Source organism: Calidris pugnax, unplaced genomic scaffold (genome assembly GCF_001431845.1).
Source record: "Calidris pugnax isolate Ruff unplaced genomic scaffold, ASM143184v1 scaffold156, whole genome shotgun sequence".
NCBI classification, from domain to species: Eukaryota; Metazoa; Chordata; class Aves; order Charadriiformes; family Scolopacidae; genus Calidris; species Calidris pugnax.
In genome coordinates this window covers 3,815,414-3,842,127 of record NW_015090889.1, presented here as the reverse complement: position 1 = coordinate 3,842,127, position 26,714 = coordinate 3,815,414, and the positions used below count along the sequence as shown (strand labels likewise).

General features: G+C 38.4%; 1 protein-coding gene across 5 annotated transcripts in view; it reads left to right on the top strand.

Moving 5' to 3' along the window:
• The window catches only part of SPIN1 (spindlin 1), a 59,314-nt gene that overhangs the window by 21,018 nt on the left and 11,582 nt on the right, over window positions 1-26,714 (top strand). For 3 of the 5 annotated variants that reach the window (XM_014947633.1, XM_014947631.1, XM_014947635.1), the window contains exons 2-3: window positions 10,208-10,432; window positions 26,375-26,423. In XM_014947633.1, the coding sequence (XP_014803119.1) occupies window positions 10,381-10,432; window positions 26,375-26,423 (101 nt within the window). In that variant the 5' untranslated portion in view covers window positions 10,208-10,380. Of the gene's footprint in view, window positions 1-5,317; window positions 5,396-10,207; window positions 10,433-26,374; window positions 26,424-26,714 lie in introns of all 5 variants that reach the window. The other 2 variants (XM_014947632.1, XM_014947634.1) reach the window with 1 other exon arrangement.

Below are 26,714 nucleotides of genomic sequence, written 5' to 3'. Positions count from 1 at the left end.
TAAACCCAAAACGGGGGTGCAAGTCGCACGTGTGTGCCTTGGTTGAGCGGAGACTCCCGGTGCACCCAGCGCTGTTTGCTTGTCTTTACTCATTTAATAAATTGTAAACTCTAATTGGAATCCTGTTTGAGGAAAAATCATTTATCAGACTATTTGTGTAGTCAGCAAGAAAATAGATGGAGCTCACTTAACTTGTCAACAGTTAAGGCACTTTTAACCTTGTGATCAATTCTATCCTTAATCCTTTATCCTTACCCTATGATCTTAATTTCATGCTAGAAAAGCAGTATCTTAATTGGAAGACTTTTTATGCATTGATCTCATAGCTCTGTGAGCTTCTAGAGTTGAGTTTCATTTCCATGACTGCTTGTCAAAGCTTCCCCCACAATGGTTCATTGAACTATTTGGATAGGTACTGGAGAGTTAATAATAGAATTTCTTACAGATTATGTTGAGATTCCTACCTAAGTTTTATATGTAGGAAGCTGTGTAAGATCCTTTGAGGTTATCTGACGGATCAGGCTTCAACTTCTGCTTTTTGTTTGCTAAGAATCTTAAGTCAATTTGTCCTAGGGGCTTTTTTCCTGCGCCACTGAAGAATAAATAGGAAAAACTAACCTGGTATGACCTGGGGCTTTGTAACCCTGAAGGTTCTTTTATGATCTGTTTATGAAATGACACATTTATGAAATGTTGTCATGTGTTTAAATGCACTGAAAATACTGTCATCCTCATGAGAGATTCTGCAAAAGAAGAAAGCCAGATGTTCTCTCTCAGAGGTGCTCTAATGGCAGGTGAAAATAATGGTGTTGTGCAACCAGGAAAAGATTATATGAAGATTGGTGGGATGAAACTGGGAGAGAAAGAGGAAAAGAAGAAATACGGAGGGCTTGCAGGCTGGAGTACAGGACATGCTGCACTACAGTACACATACATAATTTTTTGGCTGGTGTTATGGTAAAAAGTTACTGCTAATTATCTGTAATAACTCTAGACTGGAAAAAGAAAACGGTCAATTGAAGTATATCTGAGGTACTTCTGTGCTTCACCTGTAGGTAGTTTATCTTGAGCGGTTTACTCTGTGGTTCCATGGCCCGCTGACATATCTATGCACTTCATGGGGAATCCCTTGGAACTATGTTTATGGTATGCCACTTGTGGAGACTGCCACTTTTTGAAGCCAGAATCCTACATTCATGTTGGGTATGGAATTGTGCTATATAGTGAGGGTGAGCATAAAATAGCAAGCAAGTCAGATGAGAATGAGGTGATATCAGCGTATTTTGTGGTTGACCAAAAAGTCTCAAATAATTCTTTGATTGCAATAGTGTAGTGTATGAAGGCACGGACCCCTGTCGGGAGGTGCAACCAGAATCGTTTATTACAACCAACAGTCTTACAGCTCACCAAGTCCATCAGTGTTATCTTCTTGCTTAATAGACACTTTGACACCTTCTTGCGGATTCTTCTCTAATCAGTGGAGTCGTTAGGCGTTGTTTACAGGTTCTTCTCTAATCAGTAAGGTCGTTAGGTGTTGTTTTCAGTAGGGTCATCTTTTGTTAGTATTCCTGCTTATTCTATTCCTTGTTCTGGTCTAATCTGTCCAACATCCTGTTAACCCACACAGTAGGATTTAGAGGCACTTTATTTAGCAAGTGCCACCTTGGTATATTTCTAAAAAGTAGAAGTTTTATTCTAGATACCTAAACTTTCAGAAACTTCGTTCTTACTATCTGGAGAGACTTTGCCTCTTTCAGCGCTTAATTTCTAGACAGCAAGACTTTAATAATCAATTTCACTGGTGTGGCACTAGTCAAATCCATTGACTGTGTTCTTGGGCTTGGAAGACATTTCGGAAATATCACAATTTATGTGTGTTTTTCACTTATGGATTTTATTTTAAGAATGCAATGTATGCTTCTCTGAATGTTTAAGACAAACACCCTACCTTTTATTTTGTAAGTGATTAGAATTAACTTTCTGAAGTTGATATCTTTCCTAGTAATGCAAGGCTTTTCAAGGAGCAGATGCCAGCAAAATATTTCCAAATGGGATATAGTATATTCTTCTTCTAATTTTGAGCAGTTGCCTGGTACGGTAGTTTCAAATGTGATTCCTCTGGGTTTTAGTTGTTTGGTGTTTTTCCGTAAAAAGTCAAAAATCCTACTTGGTTTTTTGTGTGTTCCAGGCTAGTGATGGAAGGGTGCTGAAATCCAGACAAGAACAGGCTTGACAATTTCTGTACCTTCCATCTCCCACAGTAACTATTTATGTAAGCATAAGGGTAATGCAGACAAGGCTAAAAATGATTTTATAAGTTTTTTTGGACGAAATAACATCTTTCTAGCATTTAACCTGTTAAAGTTTTTTTAAAATCAGAAATGGGTGCATTCTGACACGGCCATCGACCTCTGCTCTCCTACTCTCTTTACTGATGCTTTTACTTCAATTGAGAACTGTAGCCTGAGAGTTCTGAAAGTTAGTCTTGCAAGATGATACTCTTTTTCTGGGAGACTGGTCATTAAGTCCCCAAAATTAAAAAAGATAAGCAAGTCTGTTTAAAATACTGTTTTATAATATGGCTCTAGGTGAAGTTCTTGCTGCTGGTTTTACAAAGTGGCTGAATTACACACTGCCAAAATTTATTTCAAATTACATCTGTTGTGAAAAGAACAGTTCTTAAATGTTAAATTGGATTAAGTGAGACAGACTGCTTTGAAAATGCACTGGAAATAAAGAGTGGAAATGAAACAACAGTAGAGTTGTTTTTTAGTAAAAGCTACATTTTGCTAATTCAGGAGGGGAAAAACAAGCATGGATAGGAAACATTGGAAACTATACTTCCAGGATTTCTCTCTGACCGTCCATTCCTTTTGTGAGAAACACCGACTCACGCTTAGAATTTAAGAGAGAACAAAGTTGCCAAAGCAAAGATTAAAAAAATGTATTAAAAAAATTGTACGAAACGGCACTGAATCGGGTGCATCTCAAAGCAGAGGCACACCTCATCTTTCAGCTTTTAGGTATTTATACCCTCATCCCGGCTGTTTCTGTCTCACTTCTCAATTGATTGCGAAGTTGGAGCTCACATTCTTCCGACCGCCTGACCTATTATGGGTTTAGTTCGCATCTTTTCACTTTATAAGGCATACACACAACTACCTTACGAAATCATTATCCTAAACAGGCCTTTGATTAACTGATTACGCTACACAGTCTTTGGTACTATCTACTTCCCAGTGTTAGTAAGGGTGCATCTCAAAGCAGAGGCACACCTCATCTTTCAGCTTTTAGGTATTTATACCCTCATCCCGGCTGTTTCTGTCTCACTTCTCAATTGATTGCGAAGTTGGAGCTCACATTCTTCCGACCGCCTGACCTATTATGGGTTTAGTTCGCATCTTTTCACTTTATAAGGCATACACACAACTACCTTACGAAATCATTATCCTAAACAGGCCTTTGATTAACTGATTACGCTACACAGTCTTTGGTACTATCTACTGCCCAGTGTTAGTAATTACAAGCACTCTGGTGGTCGTTTACTTCATCAGGTGCTGGTATCCTCCTCTTCATCAGCTGCCCTCTAGATGAACTTAGTCGACTTGGCAGTCTTCACAGCCCACTTGGCAGATTTACTGCCCAAGACTGGTTTCTTTGGACTTAATGATACTGCCCTTTCCTCTGGGTTCCTGTGTTGAAGGCCACATGCCAGTCTGTTTCTCTTCACCTAGATAACATTCTGTAAACAAGGATCCCTTGACAGACCAAGGGCATTTCTGGGGATTAATTGGGTACAATTTATTAGACTCTACTATCACTAAGCCTCCTTTGTTAGTACAGACACACTAACAAGAATATATCTATTAGCTGAACCAGAACTTAGCTCATTTCTCACACTTTTATTTTTTTTAATCCTTTGTGTAAGAATTTTGAAAGCAGTCTTCGAGGTGCCTTTTGCATATGTTCTTGTAAAACTATACTACTGCTTCAAGTTAATGAAATGAATTTTAGAAGTATTTTAAAAAAAAAATCCACATTTCACCTGAAAACTTTTTCTAACTTCAATAGAGCTATGTGTTGCGTCCGCGACACTATGGTAAGGATATATGCTGAAAGATGGTTTAGACAAAACTTGTTCAAACTCTTGCCTGAGGTAGAAGACTTCTGAAAACTTAGTACCCTTTGTAAAACTACCTATCTAATTCTGAATAATTCTTCGAACTAATATTACTGTTGATAGTTCCCTATTATAGCATTTTCAGTTTTTTTAGGATTCCTTATATCCTATGTCACCTTCCCTGGTTTTATGCTATAATAACAAGTTCTTGTCTTCAGAACTTATTAGCAAAACCTTTTTTTGCTCTATATTATGGTAAATAGTCTGTCCCTTTGTTGATGCTAAAGTGTTTTAATAAATAATTATTTATAAATAGAAACTGCAGTTTGCTGTCTCTTGACAAAAGTAAAAATACAGGAGTTTGCTGAAAGGTTAAAAACATTTTTATTCAGTTCAAGAATCACCATAAAGTATGATAGTCTGATCCCTAAAATTGATCGCATGTATGCATGTGCTGCTTCATCTTTAGCAGAAACTGTACAGTGTTTGCAGTCCTGTTCTTAACAGTAGCCATTTAAATAGGCAGTTTCCACAAATTTCAGATTCTTCAGTCTTCTCCTGAATAATCTGCAGTTGCATGACTACAGCATTGTAGCATGAAGGTAACTTAAAATTTTATTTATGTGTTTATAGCTGTCATAGAATCACAGAGCGGATTGTGTTGGACGGGACATTAAAGATCATCTGATCCAACTTTCTCTAGATCAGGTTGCTCAAAGCCCCATCCAACCAAATATGTGTGTATTTGTGTGTTTGTGTACCTGCCAGTGCTGCTTGTTTCTGCACAATTGTAGGCAAATAACATATCTATGGGTAGAGAATAAACTAGAGAGGCTTTCATAGGGGAGAGGTAGTAGTATGTGATTTGGGGTCTTTTCAGCCCAGAAATAAATCCATAGTTGAAATAAATGTATTGCTCTTCATGTTTGTCAGCTGTAAATCACTTCTATGTTCAGAGTTTGCATACTATAATCTTTCTTCTCAGATGTCGAATATTACTACACACAGAAAATTCTAGTGATAGGATACAGTTCTTATTAACCAGTATGCTGGATGAGCCTGTAGGATACTTCAAAACAAGCTTGGAGTTTGAGTGGCTGAATTCAGGAAAGTGTTTCTGTTTTTTTACTGGGAAAGAAAAAAAAGTAACGCAAACTAAACCCAGGCATTTATATTTTTATTCCCCCTGTTATTTAGGAGATATTTTAACATAAAGATGGCCCTTCGGGATGAGGTGCAGAAGACTTGCAGAGGATGATTCTTTCTGTTCCTATGGTAAGAATTAGGGAGTCTAAATAACATACATGCTTTATCCAACTTGTTAGTGCTGAAACCATGGTACTACTTCAACTGAAACATGTACCAGCAGTTCTGAAGTACTTAATAAGGAATCTCTTCAACTGATGCATTTCGTTTCAGATCACAGAATCTTCTAGGGTGGAGGGGAACTTAAAGATCATCTTGTCCAACCATCAACCTAACTTTGACAAAAATAGACACCCGCACAACAAACAAGAAGCAACACCATCACTAAACCATACCTCCCAGCACTACATCAACCTGTCTTTTGAACACCTCCAGGGATGGTGCCTCAACCACCTCCCTGGGCAGTCCATTCCAATGTCTGATAACCCTTTCAGTGAAAAAATTTTTCCTAATATCCAGCCTGAACCTCCCCTGGCGTAACTTGAGGCCATTTCCTCTCGTCCTGTCGCCTGTGACTTGAGAGAAGAGACGGACCCCCACCTCTCTACACCCTCCTTTCAGGTAGTTGTAGAGAGCAATAAGGCCTCCCCTCAGCCTCCTCTTCTCCAGGCTGAAGAACCCCAGCTCCCTCAGCCTCTCCTCATAAGACTTACTCTCCAGACCCCTCACCATCTTTGTTGCCCTTCTCTGGACCCGCTCCAGCACCTCAATGTCTTTTTTATGGGAGGGGGCCCCAAACTGGACACAGTACTCGAGGTGAGGCCTCACCAGTGCTGAGTACAGGGGGACGATCACGTCTCAGGCCGTGCTCTCCACGCTGTTCCTGATACAGGCCAGATGACTCCTTCCGCTGAACATTCTTGTCATGTGTTGCAATATGCTAGTCCTTTGCTAAGCAGCCCCCAGTGCAAGCTTTGAGGGGCCTTGCATGCAAGAGAAAGATGTCAAACTGAAATATTGGAGTCTGCCAGGTGGTGCCACAAGGCGTGCTTGCTGGCAGCTCTGAAAGCAGGAACAGAACGCCTGAGGAGTAGTGAGCCTGTAGTTAACATCAAGGGATGTATAATCTGAATTTGCAGTTCTGTATCTGAGAGATAGAAGCAACACATGCTATTACCCTGCCCCTGCTTCAAACTTCTACCCTGAAAGCAATGCCTCAGCAAATGTTCCTGATGCTATTTCCTTCTTTGTTCGTGATAGTAAAAATTAGGTATGGGCTTTAGGAGTCAAGCACTTAATGTTGCGGTTTTGGTGCTGTTAGCGTTAATTATCACAACTGTGCTTTTGTGCTGCAAACATCACTCTTGCAAGGATAGCTTTCACAGCAAACTGCAACTGTGTTGCAGTGAAGTGCATATCGTTTGGTGGAAAAGCAAGCATGGGAGTTAACTGGAAGTTAAGCTAGAGAATTATTTTAGATGGTTACACTTATTTTCATCGAGTTAAAAACTCATGTAAAAACATTTTAATGTTTCTAAACAACTAAGTTTATAGAGGGAGTTAAGCTGGTTCACAGTGAAAGCTGCAGTCTGTGTGCATTTTGGGTTTTCCTCCTTTTGCCTTTATACTGCAAACATAATTTTTTAACATAGCTTTATTTTTGCTGTCTTACTGTTGTGTCTTCTTCCGTACTCTGATAGTATGATTGTACTATTCTTACTAAAACTGGTATGACTGACAATTTGTAGGGCTTACATTTTTAGTCTAATACTTAACCTTCTGTGGAACAGTTCACAGTAATTGTTACACAGTCAGGCAAACTAGTGATCTCATTTCCGTATTGGTTTTTTTTAATGTGCTGTGATCTAGGAAGCATTATAAAAGCAAACAAGCAAAACACCTGGGCTGGTGAGCAGTTGCAGCTGATGACAAGTTGAAAGAATGAATGCCTGTCTTTAAGTGAAAGCTGCAGCTGTGCTGCTGGTGACCTGTGCAGTCGGGTGTTAGGGAAATTGGTGCCTAACTGGTAGGCAGCAGCATTTCTCTTCTGAAAGCTACGCGCAGTCTTTAAAGACTAGTATAACTTGGTTTGGATTTGTCAGTTTAGATCAAAAAACCAGCTACTTGTGTTCTTCTTGCTATATGTGCTGTTATCAACAATATTACCTTTAAAAAGTTGATTGTTTCATAAATCACCTAATATACATCTAAGCAAGATGTTAACAGTATAGCTTATTGCTACTGAGTACATCAGAAGCATACTAAAAACTTTTCCAACTTTTATGTGGAACATGACGTTCTTTGAGACTTGCCATAAAATTGGATAGTAAAAGTTTTTTTACATTTTGTGAGTTAATTTGTTGGTGACTTTCCATATTAAGAGTTTAAGATATTTGCATGATGACATTAAATGTGGTGTTTTGTCATTTATCGTATTTAAGAATCCTAAGTTTTATGGGGTTTGGTTTATTTTATAATGAAGTGAGACTTTGTTATGTATATTTCAAAAGCCAATATGTTCTCAAAGTACCTCAGTTTATTTTGAAAAAAATGAATTTTATCCCTCCTTATTAATATCTTCAAAACTATCAGTGGGGAAACTGAAATGTAAATTGAATTCAGAATGCTAGTTTTAGGAAAACTCAAGTGTCATTTGCTTTCAGTGAAAATCTTCAGTGAGGTTTTGAATTAATGACAATTACTGGCTTAGTTTCTAGAAAAGCAGTTTGAACTGCTGAATCAGGTTTTGACTTCAGTAGCCTTATGTCCTTAGGTTCATAGGGTACAGTGAAACACTTCATTAAATGCTAGCAAATGAATTGTGAGTTATAAAGGATTAGGAAGTAATTTTCCTTTTTAGAGATAAAACTTCAGATGTGTAGTATAGTAATGCCTGGGGACATATCTTTTTTAAAAAAAGTTAACTGATAGAAACCACAACTTTTGAGGTGTTTTAGTTATCTTTACAAATATAGCTATTTAACAACCAGTGAAATTAAAACATCTATATAGTACTTTATATTTTAGCCATGAACTGGAAGTCTTGGGGCAGGGGGGAAGTATATAACACAAACAGGTGTTATGAAATACTTACAGTTGCTTGAATAACAGGTCAGTAGCTTGCTGCAAAGGGTTATGTTAGTTTCTAAGTCTGAAGGATTTTCACAGTTTGTGTTTTGTGTCAGGGGAGTTGTTTAAATTTATGATTTTTTGAGAGGGGGTTCTTGGTTGTTTTTTCAGACGTAGAAAAATACAATACTAGATCACAGTTGACTCTCAACTTAAACCTCTTCTGAAGGAAAAAAAGATGCCTCTCTTGTATGCTTATGCAGTGCTTGTGAGACTAAATATGGTAGTATATCACAGCAGTGCTCTGAATTCAGAGTTTGTTTTCATAATCACTGGTGGTTCTGTGCTAATATATTTTAATTAATAGTAAAATATTTCTGAGTTTAATAGAAAAAGCAATCCTTATGCTATGTTCTAGTAAAGTAGTTAAGCAAGTTAATTGCTTCTTACTGTGTCTTCAAATACTTTTAAGAATTGACTATTGATGCCCTGATATCACTCAGCATTGTTGTGTATACACTGGTAGATTTCAGGAAGGGATTAAATATGGAAAAACTACTGATTTCCTGTGAATCAATTTTTAACTTTAATTTCAGAAATTCTTACAAATTGCTGCCTGTGAATGTCAAATTTAAGTCTTCCAAACATAATATGCATCTTTCTGAAAACTGGAAATTACTGAATTTTTGTCTTGCTATTGCAGTTTTTTCCTGGGAGTGTTGGTCTGTGTTTCTCTAATGTTCTCTAAGTTAATGGGTGCAATTCACAGAAGAATTGGCAAGTGTTGTTAGATATAAATGCATTTTTCTGCATGACAGTTTTATCATACCTCAAGGCATGTCCTTGTGTGTACCCTTGTCCAGTAAAGCATGAATGAACATAAGGTACGCTTTTTACCTCATGAGTCACTAGTTAGGGGCATTCTTTTGTTTTTAACGCCTGTATGAAAATTGATAGCAGGTTCCAAAACTAAAATAAAAGAGAGAAGACCAGCGCTGCTTAATAGATTACAGAAAACATGATTACAGCAATGACATTTCTTAAGGAAGTGAGGGTAAAAGGATGATCTGACTTCACTTGTATTGGCTGTATGTAGCACTGACGTTAGGGATTAATCTGGATAAATATTTCCTGTCTGAAATGAGCTAACCTTTAATTCTTGGAAATTCTCAGGTGATCACAAGTTTCTGTAATTAAATCCTGAAAATGACTTTAAAAAATTGTCCTCATTTATCTCCCTCATCTAGTGGAATGTGATGACTAAATGTTTGGGGAATCTGATGAGTGTAGGTGTAGAGAATCTCCAAAAATTTCTGCAGATCTTCTATGAACCGATGACTTAACAAATTGCTGGCTTTAGTAGTCATTGCAATGAAATCAGTGTTTTGGAATATGATGGATTTTTTTCAACATACTTTTATTTTATTTTTTTAATACTTCTGTGAATCAAAGTCATTATGTGGATGTGAAGGTGTTTTGTTTCTAGGAAATGGAAATTGTTTATTTGTGCTTTACCTCTGCTGAATGTAGTACTGTTTCTTCTAAGCCTGTAGTCATTCTTCCCTGTACTAAGCTTCATGATTTTTTTTTAAGAAGCTTTCCTTTTGGTATGTAATTAATGTAGTATGGAACTTCCCTATGAACCTATGACTATGTGGGAAAAGTAGAAGCCCTAGTATTTGTTTTGCAGTATTGTGCCTATATGCCCTCTGTTTGCTGAATGTTTTCAGAGTAACAGGATACGAAGGATCTTTGAGTATGAAAACAAACATTAAAGTGTAACAAAATATTTTAACTTAACCAAGTCAGTTAATGCTTATCATATCCAAATCTCAAATCAACCTATTTATATTTACCTGTTTTGTTTTTCAGACTACTGTAATTGAAAGTGCATCTTCTGCATTTGAGGAAGGACAAATTCATGACTGAATGGCGAATTAATAAGTAGCTGTCTTATTCCAATAGTAAGAGAACATTTTGGAATCAGAAAGAACTGGATTTTCACCCTAGTCCAGCAGCTTTGCTGCTCACTTAAACACAGATGAATGAAGACCCCATTTGGAAAATCACCAGGTCAGCGGTCCAGAGCTGATGCAGGTGAGGTGTTTTTCTGGGTGATTTTAGTGGGTAAAAAGTGTTCTTACTTTAGAATTTTTCTTGATATGTTAATGGTTTTATGAAGGTGTTATCATTCCTATCTTAAGAGAACATGAACTTTTGTTATATAAACAGACATAGATATAAGAAGTGTTTAATATAGTCTGTAATACTGAAGTTTTATTGGAACTGTAAGTTACATAACATTCTAAAGAGGAACAAAATCAATTTTGCTGTAGGATTACACTGACATATTAAGGGATGAATTTCTCTTGTTCATCTCAGAAGTGCTGTAACATAAACAGAAATTTATTCACCATATATTTATAGCACAATAAAACTCCTCGTGGTTATATAGAAGCTGATCAGTAACTGTAAAAGAGACTCTTGAAAACACTACAAAAATGCAAATAACTGTTGCTACTGCGTGCTCCCTCTAAACTGAAATAGGTTAATGAAAGTATTTTAGAACAATTTTTTTATTCAGAAAATTGCAAACTTGAGTAAGAGTTCATCCTTTTATGACTAGTTAGGCTTATTCAAAGTTTTGCAGCTTGAAAGGCTAATGGATCTTAGTCATTCTTGTGTGCTCTGTAGTAAGAATTATCAGCAGTGATGCAAATAAGCATCAAGTGACCAGGGAAGAATTGTTCTGAAAGTTCATACTTGGTCCTGTGTAAATTTAGATGGACTCTGCTTCGGCTGTGCATTCTGGCTGGACTAGTGTGGTATAGGGACTAGAAGTTACTATTTGCAAGAATTCTACAGACCAGCATTTTGAGGATGAAAAGGTTACAGATAAATGTTGTTCATCCTTCTGTTCAATTATTTGCTAAGTTGAACTTACTTATTTGAAGGTAAATTGTTTTGTATATTTAGTCATTTTTTTCTGTTACAAAGTTACTTTGTGTTTTTCAGTTTGAGGGAAGTGCCCTTCCTGTCTTGTGCTGCAGCAAAACTCATTAGTCAGCGACCTGTGTGGGGAAAGACTTTGCAGGCACATGATGCAGCATATTTCCTATCACCAACCATTTTGAATTGGTGCTTTTCTAAAGATCATAGGAAACTGTCATGTATAATTGGGAAAGCTCAGTTAACTTTTAATATACCCAAGCAATAGTTCACGCTGGTGCTATCAAATACTCATCCAGTTCATAGAGAACTGAAACAACTGATACTGGAAAATTTCTCTGAAAGCATTTGGAAATCTTCAAAACTGTGTTTACCTGTGATTAACTTTCATTAATGTCAATTTGCTGTTATTCATTTGAAACATCTACTGATTTCAAGGGTAACTCAAAAATATTTTTAATAAAAGATTTCAAAGGAGACACCCAGTACAAAGTCTTGAACACTTGGTTCAGTGAGCTTCATGCCATCAACTGAGTCATCCTTCCTCTTGACACCAGCAGAATGCTGTGGGAGTAGAACTGTATTTGTAAAAGAAAAGAAAGGAGAGTAGGCTTTCACCTAGTGCTTAACTTCAGTCTTGTTGATATCTAAGCATTAACTAGACACTGTGCCCAAGTTCAAAGAATTTAGACACTAGATACTTAAGGTAACTGTTGGAAATATTTTATCTAATTACTTCAATGAACAGCAAAACTACAGCACAGATTTGAAGTGTTATATAGAGGATGAATATGTGGCTGCATTTTTTCTTCTGAAAAACAAACAATTAAGCCTCGACATGTCATTTAAATACGTTGAGAAGAGAATTTGTTTCCTATGTGGTTTTGTGGCTTTTTTTTTTTAAATAAAAAAGAAAGAGAATTCAAAAGGAAAGTTTGTCCTATAACTGGCACCATGCCAGGTTGTCATGAAAATTGACACACTTCAAATGCCATTTTTGCTTTTTAGTGTTCCCTATACAACAGTTACAAGTTGTCTTCAAAAAAACTTCACAGAGAAAATTTTGATCTTAACTGAAAGTCCTTAATTTGATTAGTGTTATATCACTATAATTTAAATCCAACACATGATTTGTACACATTTGGTCTCCATCAGCTCTTGGCACAGTTGCGGCCTAAGCTTGGGTGTTGCCAGCTTTCAGCCTCCGGCTATTATATTCTTGAGGAAGACCGCTGCTGACATCCTTCTTCTTGTTGCTCCTTCTCCAGATATTTGGAGACTATGCAGGATACTGCATAGCCCAGTCTACAGTGAAAGTTGGCATGGGACTTTTAAAGGCAACTACTGAGCAGGAAAGACAGACTGTTTATCTCAGCAGCAGTTTCACTGATAGTGGTCGAATTCTTTGAAAAAAGCAAGAAACAGAGTAATTGAGTTCACCAGAGTTTATAAAACAGTGATTTTTGATGGTTGGAAAAGACGCCTTGCAATATGAGATAAATTAACATTATAGCAAGTTTAGGTTTTTCTGTTTTTTAGAAAATGTCTGTAGGTGAGAAAGCTGTCAGAAGTGCAACCACGTAAAGTGGATTTTCCCTCTTTTTAGAAGGAGAATTTGGTTATAAACAGGCAAAGGGATATTATTTCTTCGTTTTATGTTAAAATTCATGGGCTAGGGAAGAATGACTTTTAGTCCTACAGTTGTTGCGGTGTTCTATGTGTTCCAATTGACTACATGTCAGTGATCCTTGTGACGTTTTATAGACTACTAAAGTGTTCATGGTCGTGGCTTCAGTTGGGTTTGGTTCTCTTATTTTTAGGAATGTTAGGGATTTACTGTAGTTAAGTGATTACTGAGCTTGATAGCTACTTTATTTGAAATAATTAGTAATCAGACAGTATCAGTGGGGGTAAGTATGACATGTTTAACCTATGTAATTGGAGAGTTAGTTTTGATGGATGTACTGTTGTATGGATAAGAAATTCGCTGGGTGGCTGCGTCTAAAGAGTTACAGTCAACAACTTAGTCTCTAACTGGAAACTGGTAATATATGATGTCCCTCAAGGGTCATCTAGGTGGACTTTGGCAGGCTTGAGGAGTGGGCTTGTGTGAACCTGAAGAAGTTTCAACAAGACCAAGTGCTTCATCTGGGTGGGCCAATCCCCAATATCAGTACAGACTGGGAGGTGACTTGGGGGTAATTTGGCATTACTATATTCTATTAATTTTCGTCCTGATTAAAAGATATGGCAGAATCTTACAAACATTATATTTGACCTGTTAATCGTGTAAAATCGTAAAATTGTAGGATTCTAGGAGACTCTTAGTTTTTTGTAGCCTGTACATGATCTATTTGGAGGTACACATGAACTAGTCATTGTGTCAAATACTCTTATAGGCCAATAGGATTACTTTTTACAAAAAGTAATGCATTACGAAAGCTTTTTTTCAATTGATTTTGATATCATCCCATTGTAGGGTCTTATCAATCAGTAACATTACAAGTGTGGTGGCTTCTCTAAAAAAGCCAGTTTTCATCTGTCCTTCTATCTGCCTACAAAGGAAAAGCTTTCATTTGCTGTAAAGTAGGTGTAAAAGAAGAGGACGTTTGATTAAAGTATATTAAAATATCTAGGCCTTTGAAATCTGTCTCTACTGGAAAAATACTTCATATTTTCACCTTGAGGAAATAAAGGATAGAATTGGAGAAAAGAAGGAAAGCTAAGCTTCATATTTTTTCACAACAGTAAAGTACATGGCTACAGCCTTTATGAGTTTGTCAAAATACAGGGTTGCTTTCCAGGATATAGTTCAGTAGATCAGCCAGCTGCTCCTATGCACAGTAGGGTGCCTGTCCTGTTAATTAGTGTCTCCAATATTGGGAAATACAGATACTTATTTTTTTTAAATTAACATCATATAGTATAATTGATTGCAAAGTAATTTGTGATTACCCTTGTGTTTACACTTCTTTTTGACCTAGTGATCACTTATAATGCTGTATAAGTTGAAAACTATGGTCCTTTAGACCTTCCTAGCAGTTATTTCCCAGAGGTATAGAATTCCACCAAACTGCCTGATGGTAAGGGACAATTGTAATACTGAATGTTCTAAAAACAAAGTTATTTCTTAGTAAAGAAAATAACTAGGAGACATTAAATCATACACAAGCGTCTGTAGTTCCTCCCCCCGCACCGTCTCCCCCTCCATTTAAAAAAAAAGTGTAAATTGTTTCAGTACTGTCTTTGTGAACTAAGAAAAGAGATCCTACTCCTAGATATGACTTGGCTTAGGACTGCAGTGAAATCTTCTGGCAGAGTCAAAATTCACTGTATCTCTGCACTTCTACTTTGATTAAAAGCACTCTCTTCCTTCCCTAAATTCTTTTTTGAGGTTGGTCAGTACTAGGTGTGAATAACCACATGGATGTATTTCTTAGGTCCTGAAAGTAGTTTTCAAATACCCCCAGATAGAGAGTAATGCCTGTGGGATTGCTGTTTTTCCCACAGAAGATTCTGAAATATAACTTAAAAACACCCAGCTTTTGCTGCTTGTTGTAAACACGGGATATTTTGTGAAATAAGATATTGTGTGTTTTGAACAGGTTTTGCTAGATTAGATGGAGGGTGCCATCGGATGTGACAATAAAAAGAAAACATTGCCAGTAGCTTTTTCCTGTCCTTCTCCCTATCCTTTCCTCCTGTACACCTCAGCTGAAATGACATGTATAGTTCCCTGGGAGCTAACATCCTGTTAACATCATTGTTTTACAGTGGCTTGTCCTATCCTTTTTATTTCACTTTGCCTAAAGTAGAAGTACTCAGAAACACGGTTTCTAGTTTTGCTGTTGAATTTTAAGGATCTGTTATGAGCAAATTAGCTCATAACAAGCCTCAAAAGCCTCAAAAAACCTATAGGCACCATGACAAACGCTTAACACTGATACTCTTGACTGGAAGTTGGAGTTAGTGTTCACTTTCTATTATAAAAAATGTCTTTCTGTGCTCTTATATAAGTGAATGAGACAAATATTTTTTTCTTCCTCAGTTTCATCAATGTGTGAGTCTTTGCTGCTTATTACAAAGAAGAGTAAAACTAATCTGTTTACTTTGATTTTTGTGCAGTACTATTATTTTCTATTTTCATGCTCAGGGCAATTTAGTTGAACAGAGCATTTTGAGTCTTACCTAAAATTTTGTGGAGTGTTCTAGTTGGAACTTGTCTTACAATAGTTAAAAGGAGATAAAGAATGTGAATTTAAACTGATTCAGTCAATGGCATTCATGCTGTGTAGAATGTAATAACTCTTCTTTACAGTTCTCTAATTGGTATTAACATCTTTAAAGTCATATTGCTGCTCATGACCAAACTGTGCTTGACACCAAAACACTTGGTATACAGATGTGTTTTTCTCTTGAAAGAAGTGCAGGAAGATACTACCCTTTAAATTTTTTGGATTCTTTTAAATGCCTTTCTGCTTTGAACTGCACACTTGATAGAGAATGACTTTAGCTAATTAGGCTTCTGTCACAAGCTGTTTAGATAGTATTGGAGGTTTCAGGAGAATTTATATAAGCCAGATTTCTGCTTTGTTATGCTCCGCAGTCATTAGGTGAAGATGATGATCAGCAATATATGTGTATGCCAAAAGTTAATTAAAAAATTATTTTATCTCAAAAATGTTTTAAGTCATTAAGACATAGCAATATGACATCATAGACATCACTCATTAAAACATCATGCCTTTACAAATAAGTAAGCGGAACCTCCATTAGTAACAGATTTTGCCCTTTTATGATTTAATCACAACAGGATATACTGTGCACCAGTGTCCATCAGGGTTTTATACTTTTGTGACTCTAATGTGCCAGGCTGTCATGGTTTAGTCTCAGGTGGCAACAAAGCACTATGCAGCTGCTCTCACAGCGTCCCCCACTGCTGTGGGGAGAATCAAAAGAAAAAGGCAAAACTCATGAGTTGAGACAAAGGCAGTTTAACAGAACAGCAAAGGGAACAGGAAAATATCAAGAATAGCGCTGAGAGAGCAATGTGCAAAACATGATTACAAAATTATAACAGCAAACTTAAAAAATAGCAAAGCAGTCTAACTGTTGGGTTTTGTCCTTACTTCCCTGAGCATGAAGAGCAAGGGATGCCAGTTATAGGGATACATATTCCATTTAACATTTCCTGGAATAGCCTCTGGGAAGGACCAAAGTTTCTGAAAACAAAGAATCTAGATGCCCTGGATAGGGATATAGACACTCCAGAATTCTTAGATCCAAATGTCTAACTTCAAGTAAAACCCTCTCGCCTGGGAATGTGTCTGTGGGGCACTATCTGCATTGTGGATGGTCTATGTAAGTGCAAAGGAGTCAATTGGAATATTGGTCAGTTCCAGAAGATACGGGATGGTATTTGTTATGAGGGAAAAAGGCTAGAGAGGTTTTACCCCTTAATTGGGCTGTATCATGTACTTTAGGTGTGTTAGTTCTAAACATTACTGTTATAGGGGTAATAAACAGAGAATCACAAATCACGTCCTATATGAGAATCTTGAAGATCGTAAAACATCATAACCATGAAGCTCAAATAAACAACGGTCTGCTGCTCCACTTGTGCCTTCTTCTGAGATACTCTATATCCAGCTGTTCCTAGAAAATTCAAGAGGTCAGTTGGATAGTGCACACAATTGGGTTTTGTCTGTGTCCCCTGGAGAATATCATCCACATACTGTAACAAGGTTACTGTCACATAATATACTTGAAAGTACGGTCTCTATATGAGACAACCCTCTCATATGGTCTCTATAGTCTGAGGAAGAATAAGGAAGAAAAATCATAAAAGGGGATCCTTCCAGGAAAAGTGCTCTCCAGTTTCCAGCAGGCAGAGTAGAAGGCCTGATCTTGCTTCTGGGCTTGGATGTTCAGAGAAAGGGTCCCCTTCATCATGCAGCTGATAGTATGTGGAGTACATGGGTTGCACTAATCATACAAGGAGCTCAAATGAGAAACCCTAGTCACTCAGGAATTCTGGGAGTTATCATGGATTGGCCAGAAGGCAAAGATTTCAGAACATCACCAGAGGAGGAGGTGACACGTGTGGAAGAATCCCCACTGTATAATAAACAGTCACAAAATGAGAGGAAATATGGTAGGTCTTGTTGCATTGGGGAAAGCATCAGAAGTGGAAGGCTGCTGTATGGAGTCCTATAGACCAAATTGCAGAAACCGCTGAAGCACAAGATGAATTGAACCAGTTTGCAGAAGTGAAAGCCATCTATCTGGCTTCAGATGTCGTGAGTCAAGAAAAATGGCCAGTACTCATAACTCTATAGTGACTTATGCATGGTGGCGAATGGCCTGTGGGATGGTTCCAGAAATGGAAGCAGAACTGGCAGTGCAGAGGTAAACCCATCTAGGCTGCCCCATTGTGGCAAGATACTGCTGCCTGGATAAGAGAAGTTGGTTGTAAAAGTACATCCCATAGATATCCGTGTACCTAAGAATCAGGCCACTGAGGCACATCAGAACCACCAGCACATGGATCGGGCTGCTAAGATTGGCAGTGACTCAGGTGGATGCGGACTGGAAGCCTAAGGGTGAATTATTCATAGCTGTGTGGCCCCATGACACCTCAGGCAATCCAGGAGGAGATGCAACATACAGCTGGGCTATAGCATATGGCAAGATACAGTTGGGCTCGTGACCGGTGGGTGGACTTTGCCATGAACGCTATTGCACAAGTTATCCATGAATGTGAAACATGCATTGCCGTCAAACAAACCAGACTGTTAAAACCTCTCTGGTGTGGAGGACGATAGCTGAAGTATAAATATCAGGGGGCCTGGCAGATTGATTGTATCATACTGTCACAAATCGTCAGGGCAAGCGCCATGTGCTCATAATGGTGGAAGCAACAGCTGGTTGGTAAGAAACATGCCCTGTGTCCCATGCCTTTGCCCAGAACACTATCCTGGGCCTTAAAAAACAAGTCCTGTGGCAACATGGCACCTGCAGAGAGAATTGAGTTGGACAACAGACCTCATTTCCAAAACAGACTCCTAGACACCTGGGCCAAGGATCATGGCATTGAGTGGGTGTATCACATCCTCTATCACACACCAGCCTCTGGAAAGATGGAACGATACAGTGGACTGTTAAAAGCTACACTGAGAGCAATGGGTAGTGGGACTTGAAAAAATTGGGATATACATTTAGCAAAGGCAACCTGGCTAACGTTTACACCAGGGGATCTACCAATCAAGCTGGCCCTGCCCAATCAAAACTACCATGTACTGCGAAAGGGGATGAAGTCCCCATAGTGCACATGAATACTACCTTAGGAAGGACAGTATGGGTTAGTCCTGCCGCAGGCAAAGGCAAACCCAACTGTGGGATTGCTTTTGCTCAAGGATCTGGGTGCACTTAGCGGGTGATGGGGAAGTCCTGTGTGTACCTCATGGGAATTTGATTTTGGACAAGAGTAGCAAATAAATCAAAATGGATAATGTTAATTGCTAAATAAGCCTGTCACTTTATGTCATCATTACTACAATTTCTATATGCCGTATGAATGGTACTACAGCAAGATTGGCCCTGATTAATGAAGAAGGAACTTTGAAAACAGTAAAATACAGCAGTGATGGGACCAGAACTGGCTTCAGCAGCTGGCACCTAGCAACTTCATTGAGATCTACATCTTCATCTCATGTACCATGGGTATGAGCTGCATCAGATACATCAACCACAAGCTCCAAAAATACAGCATGCAACAGTCCAGCACCACACACCATCGTGCCTGCCCTGAGAGACTGTTATGATAGATGGAGCCCAGAGTCATGGATTAAATGAACTCAATGGACATTTTAGAGGGATGGCCCATAGACGAAGGAAATGATATTTGTATGTAGAGGAGGAGAGATCACACAGACAGGGAAAAGCAGACAGTAACTGGAAAGTGTAAAATCTAGGCATGACATAGATGTTATAGAATACGGGGTGGATAGTGTCCTGGTTCTGGTGGGGATAGGGTTAATTTTCCCAAGAAGCGAAAACTGGACACAGCTGGAACTGGACACAGCCAGAACTGTCCTGGTCCAGCAGGGATAGAGTTAATTTTCACAAGAAGCTGGGAGGACAGGGCACAGCCCCAGCTCCTGACCCTAACTAGCCAAGGTGGTTATCACAATACATAGCTGGGGGAGCTGGGCGGGGAGGAATTACTGCTCAGGAGCAGGCTCGGCATTTCAGGTTCTTGTCAGTGAGTAATTAAATTCTGCATTAATTGGTTTTGTATATTCTTTTATCAGTATTGTTGTTGTCTTGCTCTTCCTTTGCTGTTCTGTTAAACTGGTTTTATGCCAACCCATGAGTTTTGCCTTTTTCTTCTGATTCTCCGCATCCCAGACAGAGTAAGCGTGGTTCTTTGTTGCCAGCTGGTGCTAAATGATGACAGTACCTTGAGGTGTTTTAACCCTGGGTGATTAAAATCTATTGTTTGAGTTGCACGCAATGGGAATTATTAGTATAGCAGGAATGAGTTGTTGCTAGCCAGGCTAGGAGCAAGGGGAGGAACCTGGCCCAGAGGGACCAGGGATGGAGATTGTAATGTACATACTTTATAAATTGTCACTTGTGATTGAGTTGCTGTGTCAGAAACCACCTGAACCAATGGAGGAGCAGTGTTACAAGAAACAGTGCAAGTGCAGCAGTGACCCAACCTGAGCTGGCTTTGGTGCCCAGTATCTCAACCCAACACACCACCTCACTCAGTGTAACAGATGGACCCCAAGGTCACGGACTAGATGAACTCAATGGACATTTTGTGGACATTTATGGATATTTTTCAGACATTTCGCAGCGGTGATCCATATATTGAGGGAATGGTATCTGTGTATTCTATCAAAGGATGGGAAGCAGGGGGAGAGGTGGTTAATGAGGATGTAATAGATAGTATGGGACCTGAGCGTGGCATAAATGGTATGGAACAAGGGGCAAAGTGTGTGCTGGGTTTGGCTGGGGTAATTTTCTTCACAGTAGCTAGTGTGGGGCTGTATTTCAGATTTGTGCTGTTGTTTTGTCAGAAACAGCAGTGATAACACAGGGATGTTTCAGCTATTTGTTTCAGCTATTGCTGAGTAGCGCTTGTAAGTGTTTTGTAAAAGTAAAGCAGTACTTTGTAGTACTTTGTAGTACTTTGTAAAGTAGTGCTGTGTAAAGCGTCAAGGCCTCTTCTGCTCCCCATACCACCGCACCAGCAAGTAGGCTAGGGGAACACAAGACGTTGGGAGGGTACACAGACACACCTGGGACAGCTGACTCCAACTGAGCAAAGGGATATTCCATACCATATGATGTCATGCTCAGCATATAAGCTCCAGGCAAAGTTGGCCATAAGGCCATAAGGCATCAGTTGGTTGTTGGTGAGCTATTGTTCTTCGTTTTCATCACTTTCTTCTGTTTTATTTCTCTCTCTTTTTGTTTGTCAGGTTTTTTTTTTCTTTTTCATTAGTAAATTTCTTTTTCATTTATTAGTCTTATTTTACTGCAATTATTATTATTAGTATTTTATTTCAATTGTTAAGCTGTTCTTATCTCATCCCACAAATTTTCTCACTTGTTCTCTTCCTTCCCCACATCCATCTTTGGGGGGAATAAGAAAGGGGCTGCATGGTGCCAGCTGGGGTTAAACCATGACACCACATAAAGGTGTTTCATGTCTGTTTTATTTTGTGGTAGCTTTACTTCTTCCTTTAATCCTGCAAAAAATGAAAGTACATAGGATTTAAGATATCCTCATGTGTCAGAAGACTTCTAGATTTTCCAATTAATTTCTAAATATTTCTAAATATTTTTATTGTGAATTGGTTATAATGGGCTTTACTACTTCAAAGGAATAGTTCTTGCAGCCATTCTAAGACTGTCTCGCATTAGGTGCTTGAAACAAATATCTTGGTATGGATCAGCTGATATTTTGCAAGGAAGAGATAATAGGTAAAGGGGTGGTTTGGGGTCCATAACTATTCCTCTGTGTGACAGGGCCCGTTCAGCATACTTTTTGTATTTTTACTACTGGTGCTTGCATACAGTCTTTTTGTGCCATTGCTGGACTTTAGTGTAAGCTTCTATTAGGGAAATGGTCTTTCACATGCTGCTGTTAAACAGGTAGAAGTTTGTATATCTTACTGGTACAATTTTGAGGGTTACAGTGTTATGTAGTATACACGGTCTCCAAATGTGGAACTAGTTTCCTAAGCTGCATTTACTTTTATTATTATTATTATTATTATTATTGCTAATAATAATAATGATAATAACAATGAAAAATGCCTGTAATTCTTACAGCAGTTACTTTGAATCATTGCTTTGGTTTGGATACGTTTGATAATAAATGCAAGAAAAAGCATCTTGAAACAGTTAGAGTGTGTTACTACCATTTTGCCTGGACACCATCCTTGTTTTTCAGTGTCTGAAAGGGAAGCCAGTAATGAAATGTGTGGTCTGGTGGGGGATGGTGCATGGATGTGTGTTTAGCAATGCACTGCTATGTCAAGCTGTGTTACTGTTACATGTGCATGAACTGCTAAAGTTGGCTTTTTTAATTGTCTTGATTTCACAATCCCCACTGAAGATTGTAAGGATTATAGCTGTGCTATTTAAGTATCTCTTGTTAGCAGTAAGGAAGATGCTGTCCCAAGTAAAAATAAATAACAAGGCAGTACTGTTGACGTCTTGAACACTTCACTCTCTCTGTGCCATCCTCCTCTTCGAAGTTTAGATAAAACTCCAAACTCCAGATGATATTAAACTTTGATACTATGAATAGCTGATAGAGTTCTTGTAGCTTTCAGTAGCAGTAGAATTGCTGAAGGAGCGGTCAAAGAAAGATTCAAGCAAGGAGATTTACCAGATAATTCTGATTTTGACCTTATTATTAGAATATGCTAAGTGTAAGAATTCTGTGCTGTTCCATCCCCCTATTTTGGACTGCTGCAGGGGACAGAAATGTTCATGATTCAGTGAACTCCACAATTTCTGCAACTGTCTGGCCAAGTGAAATAACACAATTCAATCGTGTAATCTGAGATGTCTTTAAAAGGAGTTTGCATCTCCTTGAGGCCTTACTGAATTCAGAAAGTGCAAAATGGAAAGGTGTGTTCTGGCTTATAGTCAGTACAGGAGCGGGTTTGTCCTAGAATCTCCAAATATTTGCTATCCTGTCTTCTTGAAAGCTTGTTACATTTGTATTAGACACCCAAATGCCATTACTTAAGATAGCTCTCAGATTGATAACTAAGGTACTGACTGACATAAGAAGCTGAGCAGTTCTTAGTCATTTTAGTTGGCTTTGGATTGGAGTTCACTCCAAAGATCAAGTTGAATCCTATCAAAAATTCGAGGTTCTGAAGGTGAGAAGTTAGCGTACGGGGCAAACACCCATTCCCAGAGGTTTGCATAGCTTGTCCTTTTTGTTTATTGCAGCTTCTGTAGTAAGTCTAGAATTCCTGTTCTTTACTTTGAAAAGACTAAAAAGAAAGACTTTGGACTTCCCTTCTATGCACAAGTACAGAGTCCTTGAGCAGAGGACAGAAAGCAAGTTTTGTACCAAACCATTCTGAAGAATATGTGGGTGTTACTTCTGTAATGTTTTTAACTAGATGAGCTGATGTAGCTAGTCTTACGTCGTCTCATCAGCCAGTAATGTAAAACAAAATGCATGTTCGTGTTTTGGTGATGCAATTCCTATACTTTATTACAACAGATTTCTTTTTCTAAATATTTGGATTTTAATAAAACCATATTTTGAATAAAAGATGGTTTATTACATTATGTATTAAGAAAACATGCACAGAAGAGGTAGCTGACAATATTATCAGAAAGCTTGTTTTGTGGTTATAGTCAAGTCCCAGAGGCTTTTGGGTTTCAAATCAAGCTGTTTTTTCATTTCCAGCTAATAATTCTTATAAGCGTGCAGTTTAGTTATTTGGTCAGTCAAAAATTAGAAATAGGATCTTTACTTTAGTAACTGGCATATAAGGCTTAATTTTTGAAACCCAAACATTCCAGATATCATTGCAGCTTGAAATGCAGGTTCCTGAGGATTTTACAGGAGCTTGAGTGTTGTACATAAGATGTAACATTACTTTAATTCTGCCATTTTTGTAACTTTTCATACATTCTTTTTAATTTTTTACATGAATATACAAAGATTAAAATATTTGTGAAGACTCTGAAGGTTAAGGGTACTTCTAGTGCTTCACTCTCTTCTGTGAAGCTACTACCATCATGGAAGGATTCAACATATATATTCCAAACTTATGCTTGGGACATGCACATAATGTAAATTTAAAATAACTGGCTTTAGACCTATAGAGCAGCTCTAGTATTTTTCTGCAGGTGTTAATTTTAGTATCCATAGTTGAAATTCTGGGCATGTTTCAACATATACATAAGACATTAGAGTTGCACATGTCAGTCCAGCACTCTGACCAGGCTCTAGATATTGCAGGCAAGAAGGGTGTAACGTTTTGATACCAGTTGCAGATATTCAACATTACGTGGCATGCTAATTTTGCAGAGCAATATATTGAAATCACGACACAATCATAATATAGAAATTGCCACTGTCACAGTGGCCTCTGGGGTATGAGCCACCGCATGCTGTCTTTTGTCCTGAATCCGGTAAAAACCCACATGGTTGGGCTGTGACTGACCAAGCTTCTCTGCGGTGTAACAGCCAGGAGACTTGGTGGCTGCCTGTCCTGTCCTACAGGCTTGGATCTGTCCAGCTTGTCTAAGATATCAGATTCAGCATGTAAATTTGTAACTCTTGAGTATTCTTCCACCACTGTCTCCCTTGCCTGCCCTTCGTCCCTCCCCAGTGGCTGGTAGGAGCTGCCTGGCCCAGCAGACAGTACACTCCCACAGCAAGTCTGCCTGTTGCAGTGCAGGGTTTGTAGGAGAATCCCTAGTCCTTTGTACTAAACCTTGAGCTTCCTCCATGATGGGAATAACCTGATTTGCTCCTTTTCCTCATAAACAGGTCATCCATTCTGGGGGTTTATCTACTGGTTTAGCGGAAAATTTAGTTTGGAGATCAGTTAGCGAACTCAAAAATGATAAACTGTCTCACAAAGGGGTGCATCTGATGTTTGCTCAAATTTTATCATGGGAGCAGCCAATTTAAAGTTAACATTCTTTTCCTGGATAGTGTGAATAATCATCACGAGTGCTGTGGTTCAGCCGTGTGTGGCAACTAAGCACCACACACAGCCTCTTGCTCACTTCCCCCTATCCCCTGGTGGGAGGGTGGGAGAATCGAAAAGGTAAAAGTGAGGAGAAAAAAACCCTCATGGGTTGAGGTAAAAACAGATGAATAGTTAAAAAGAGATTATGATAATAATTTAAGAAAATGTGAGGGGAAAAAAACAAACCTAGATGAGAGAGGGAAATAAAACCCAAGAAAGACAAGTGATGCAATTGAAAAACAATCATTTACCACCAACCAACTGATGCCCAGCCAGTCCCTGAGCAGCAGTCCTCCCCCTGCCAACCTCCCCTCAGGTTTTTTGCTGAGCATGACATCATATAGTCTGAGATATCCCTTTGGTCAGTTGGGGTCAGCTGTCCCAGTTGTGTCCTTTCCCAAGTTCTTGTGCAGCTCCAGTATGCTCACAGAAGTAAGTCATCCATACAAGTCATCACATGTGGGAATTGGATATTATCTGAGGCTGCAGTCTTCATTCTAAGAACTTATTTTGATTTTTCTGGCTGTGCATATCACCTTTTAGACATCATGTTCTCTTCTGTAACTTTTTTCTATTACTATTTCATTCTTGCATATCTCCACTGCTGACTTTACTAATGCTCACAAGTAGTTTTCTAACACCCAGCACGAGCCTGCTTTCCCGTTTCCTTCTCTCCCACTTAGTAGAAGCTTTCCATTTTTCATATTCATTCCAAAATATCACTGGGATCAGAGCAATGTTCTTCTTTCTATCCATGAAAAATCCTACTTAGGATTTCTCCATCCCTCTTTTTCAAATATATCAGCTGGCTTTTTCCAGCCTTTCTTAGCATGCACAATGTTTTCCATCTTCTAAACAGTAAGGGGCCTGTCTGCAGACAATCTTTTCACTACTTTTCCTAACTCACAGTGCAAGTCACCTCTCTTAGGCTCTTATTCATGACTCAAGTGCTAAATCAGAGTTCCCAGTATTCTTGAATTGTTAGTAGATAACATTCACCGTATTATGTCACAGACTGTCATGGCCATGGCACTAGTTAGTATCAAGAGTCTGGTACTGTCCTGACTAGGTTCTCTTACACATTGCTCACAAAGAGGGTTTAATGTTTTAATAACTTCTCTCTTTTAAAAGTTTTTTTGATATTGCACTATAGTTTTGATTTAGCAGAATGTTACAAGCATAAAACCACCAGTACTTAGTTAGAATATAACCATTGCAATATGCAATTGCATCTCAGTACATGTGTGATTCTGTTTGCTGGTCTCTGTAACATACTCAGCGTCACAGCACTGGGTGTCCCCAGTTTCTGGGAAGGAATACATGGGTTCAAGCTAGCTTAAGCCTGTTACTCTTCTCAAAGCTCTTTCTATTCATTGTTCAGTTTCTGTATGTTGTTTGGGCTGAGATGTGTGTATAATTCCCCAGTGCTGGTCTGGCTAACTCAGGAAGACGTATATTTGCACCTTTTTGATTAATTCAAGGATGAAAAGTTACACAGCTAGCTGATTCACTTAACTGTTGTAGCTGATTAATTATCTCAATTGTTACAGCTGTTTTCCTAGAACAAAGATCACACAGGCCCCTGTAGTGTTAAGTTCCTCTTTCTTTTTAATGCTTGTGGTCAATCACTCCTGTTCAACCCTGAGCTTCACCAGCATGTAGCCTGTGCCTGTCTCTGCCAAGCATTCTCCCATTGTGGCAGTTAATTGATCAGTCATAACACAAAGTGGTTTGTTTCTTTACATTTTAACATTTAAAAGGAAGACTTGTATAAGTTGTTTTTTTTGGCATTGTATAAATGCTTTATTTTTCAATAATACCATCTTCATTTATGCTGTAGGTCATGCAGGAGTGTCTGCCAGCATGATGAAGAAAAGAACTTCCCACAAGTAAGTATTTTTACTTACTATTTTTACTAAAGTATAGTTCTCAGTAACTGGAAGTACTGTTGTGGACATATATCTAGTATTGTTCCACTCACTCTGTTTTTGAAAATCGTGTGGAATAATGTTCAGTCTGTATATGTGTGTAGAGTCAGACAACTGATTCTTTCAGGAGAGTGGTAGGAAAGAATGCCCCCAAAATAGCGTTTTAAACATTATTTTTACTGTTAATATGAAATTATCCTTGAATGCAATTGTGTAGTTCTTTCTGGAATTCAGAGAGAAGGATTTGGGAGC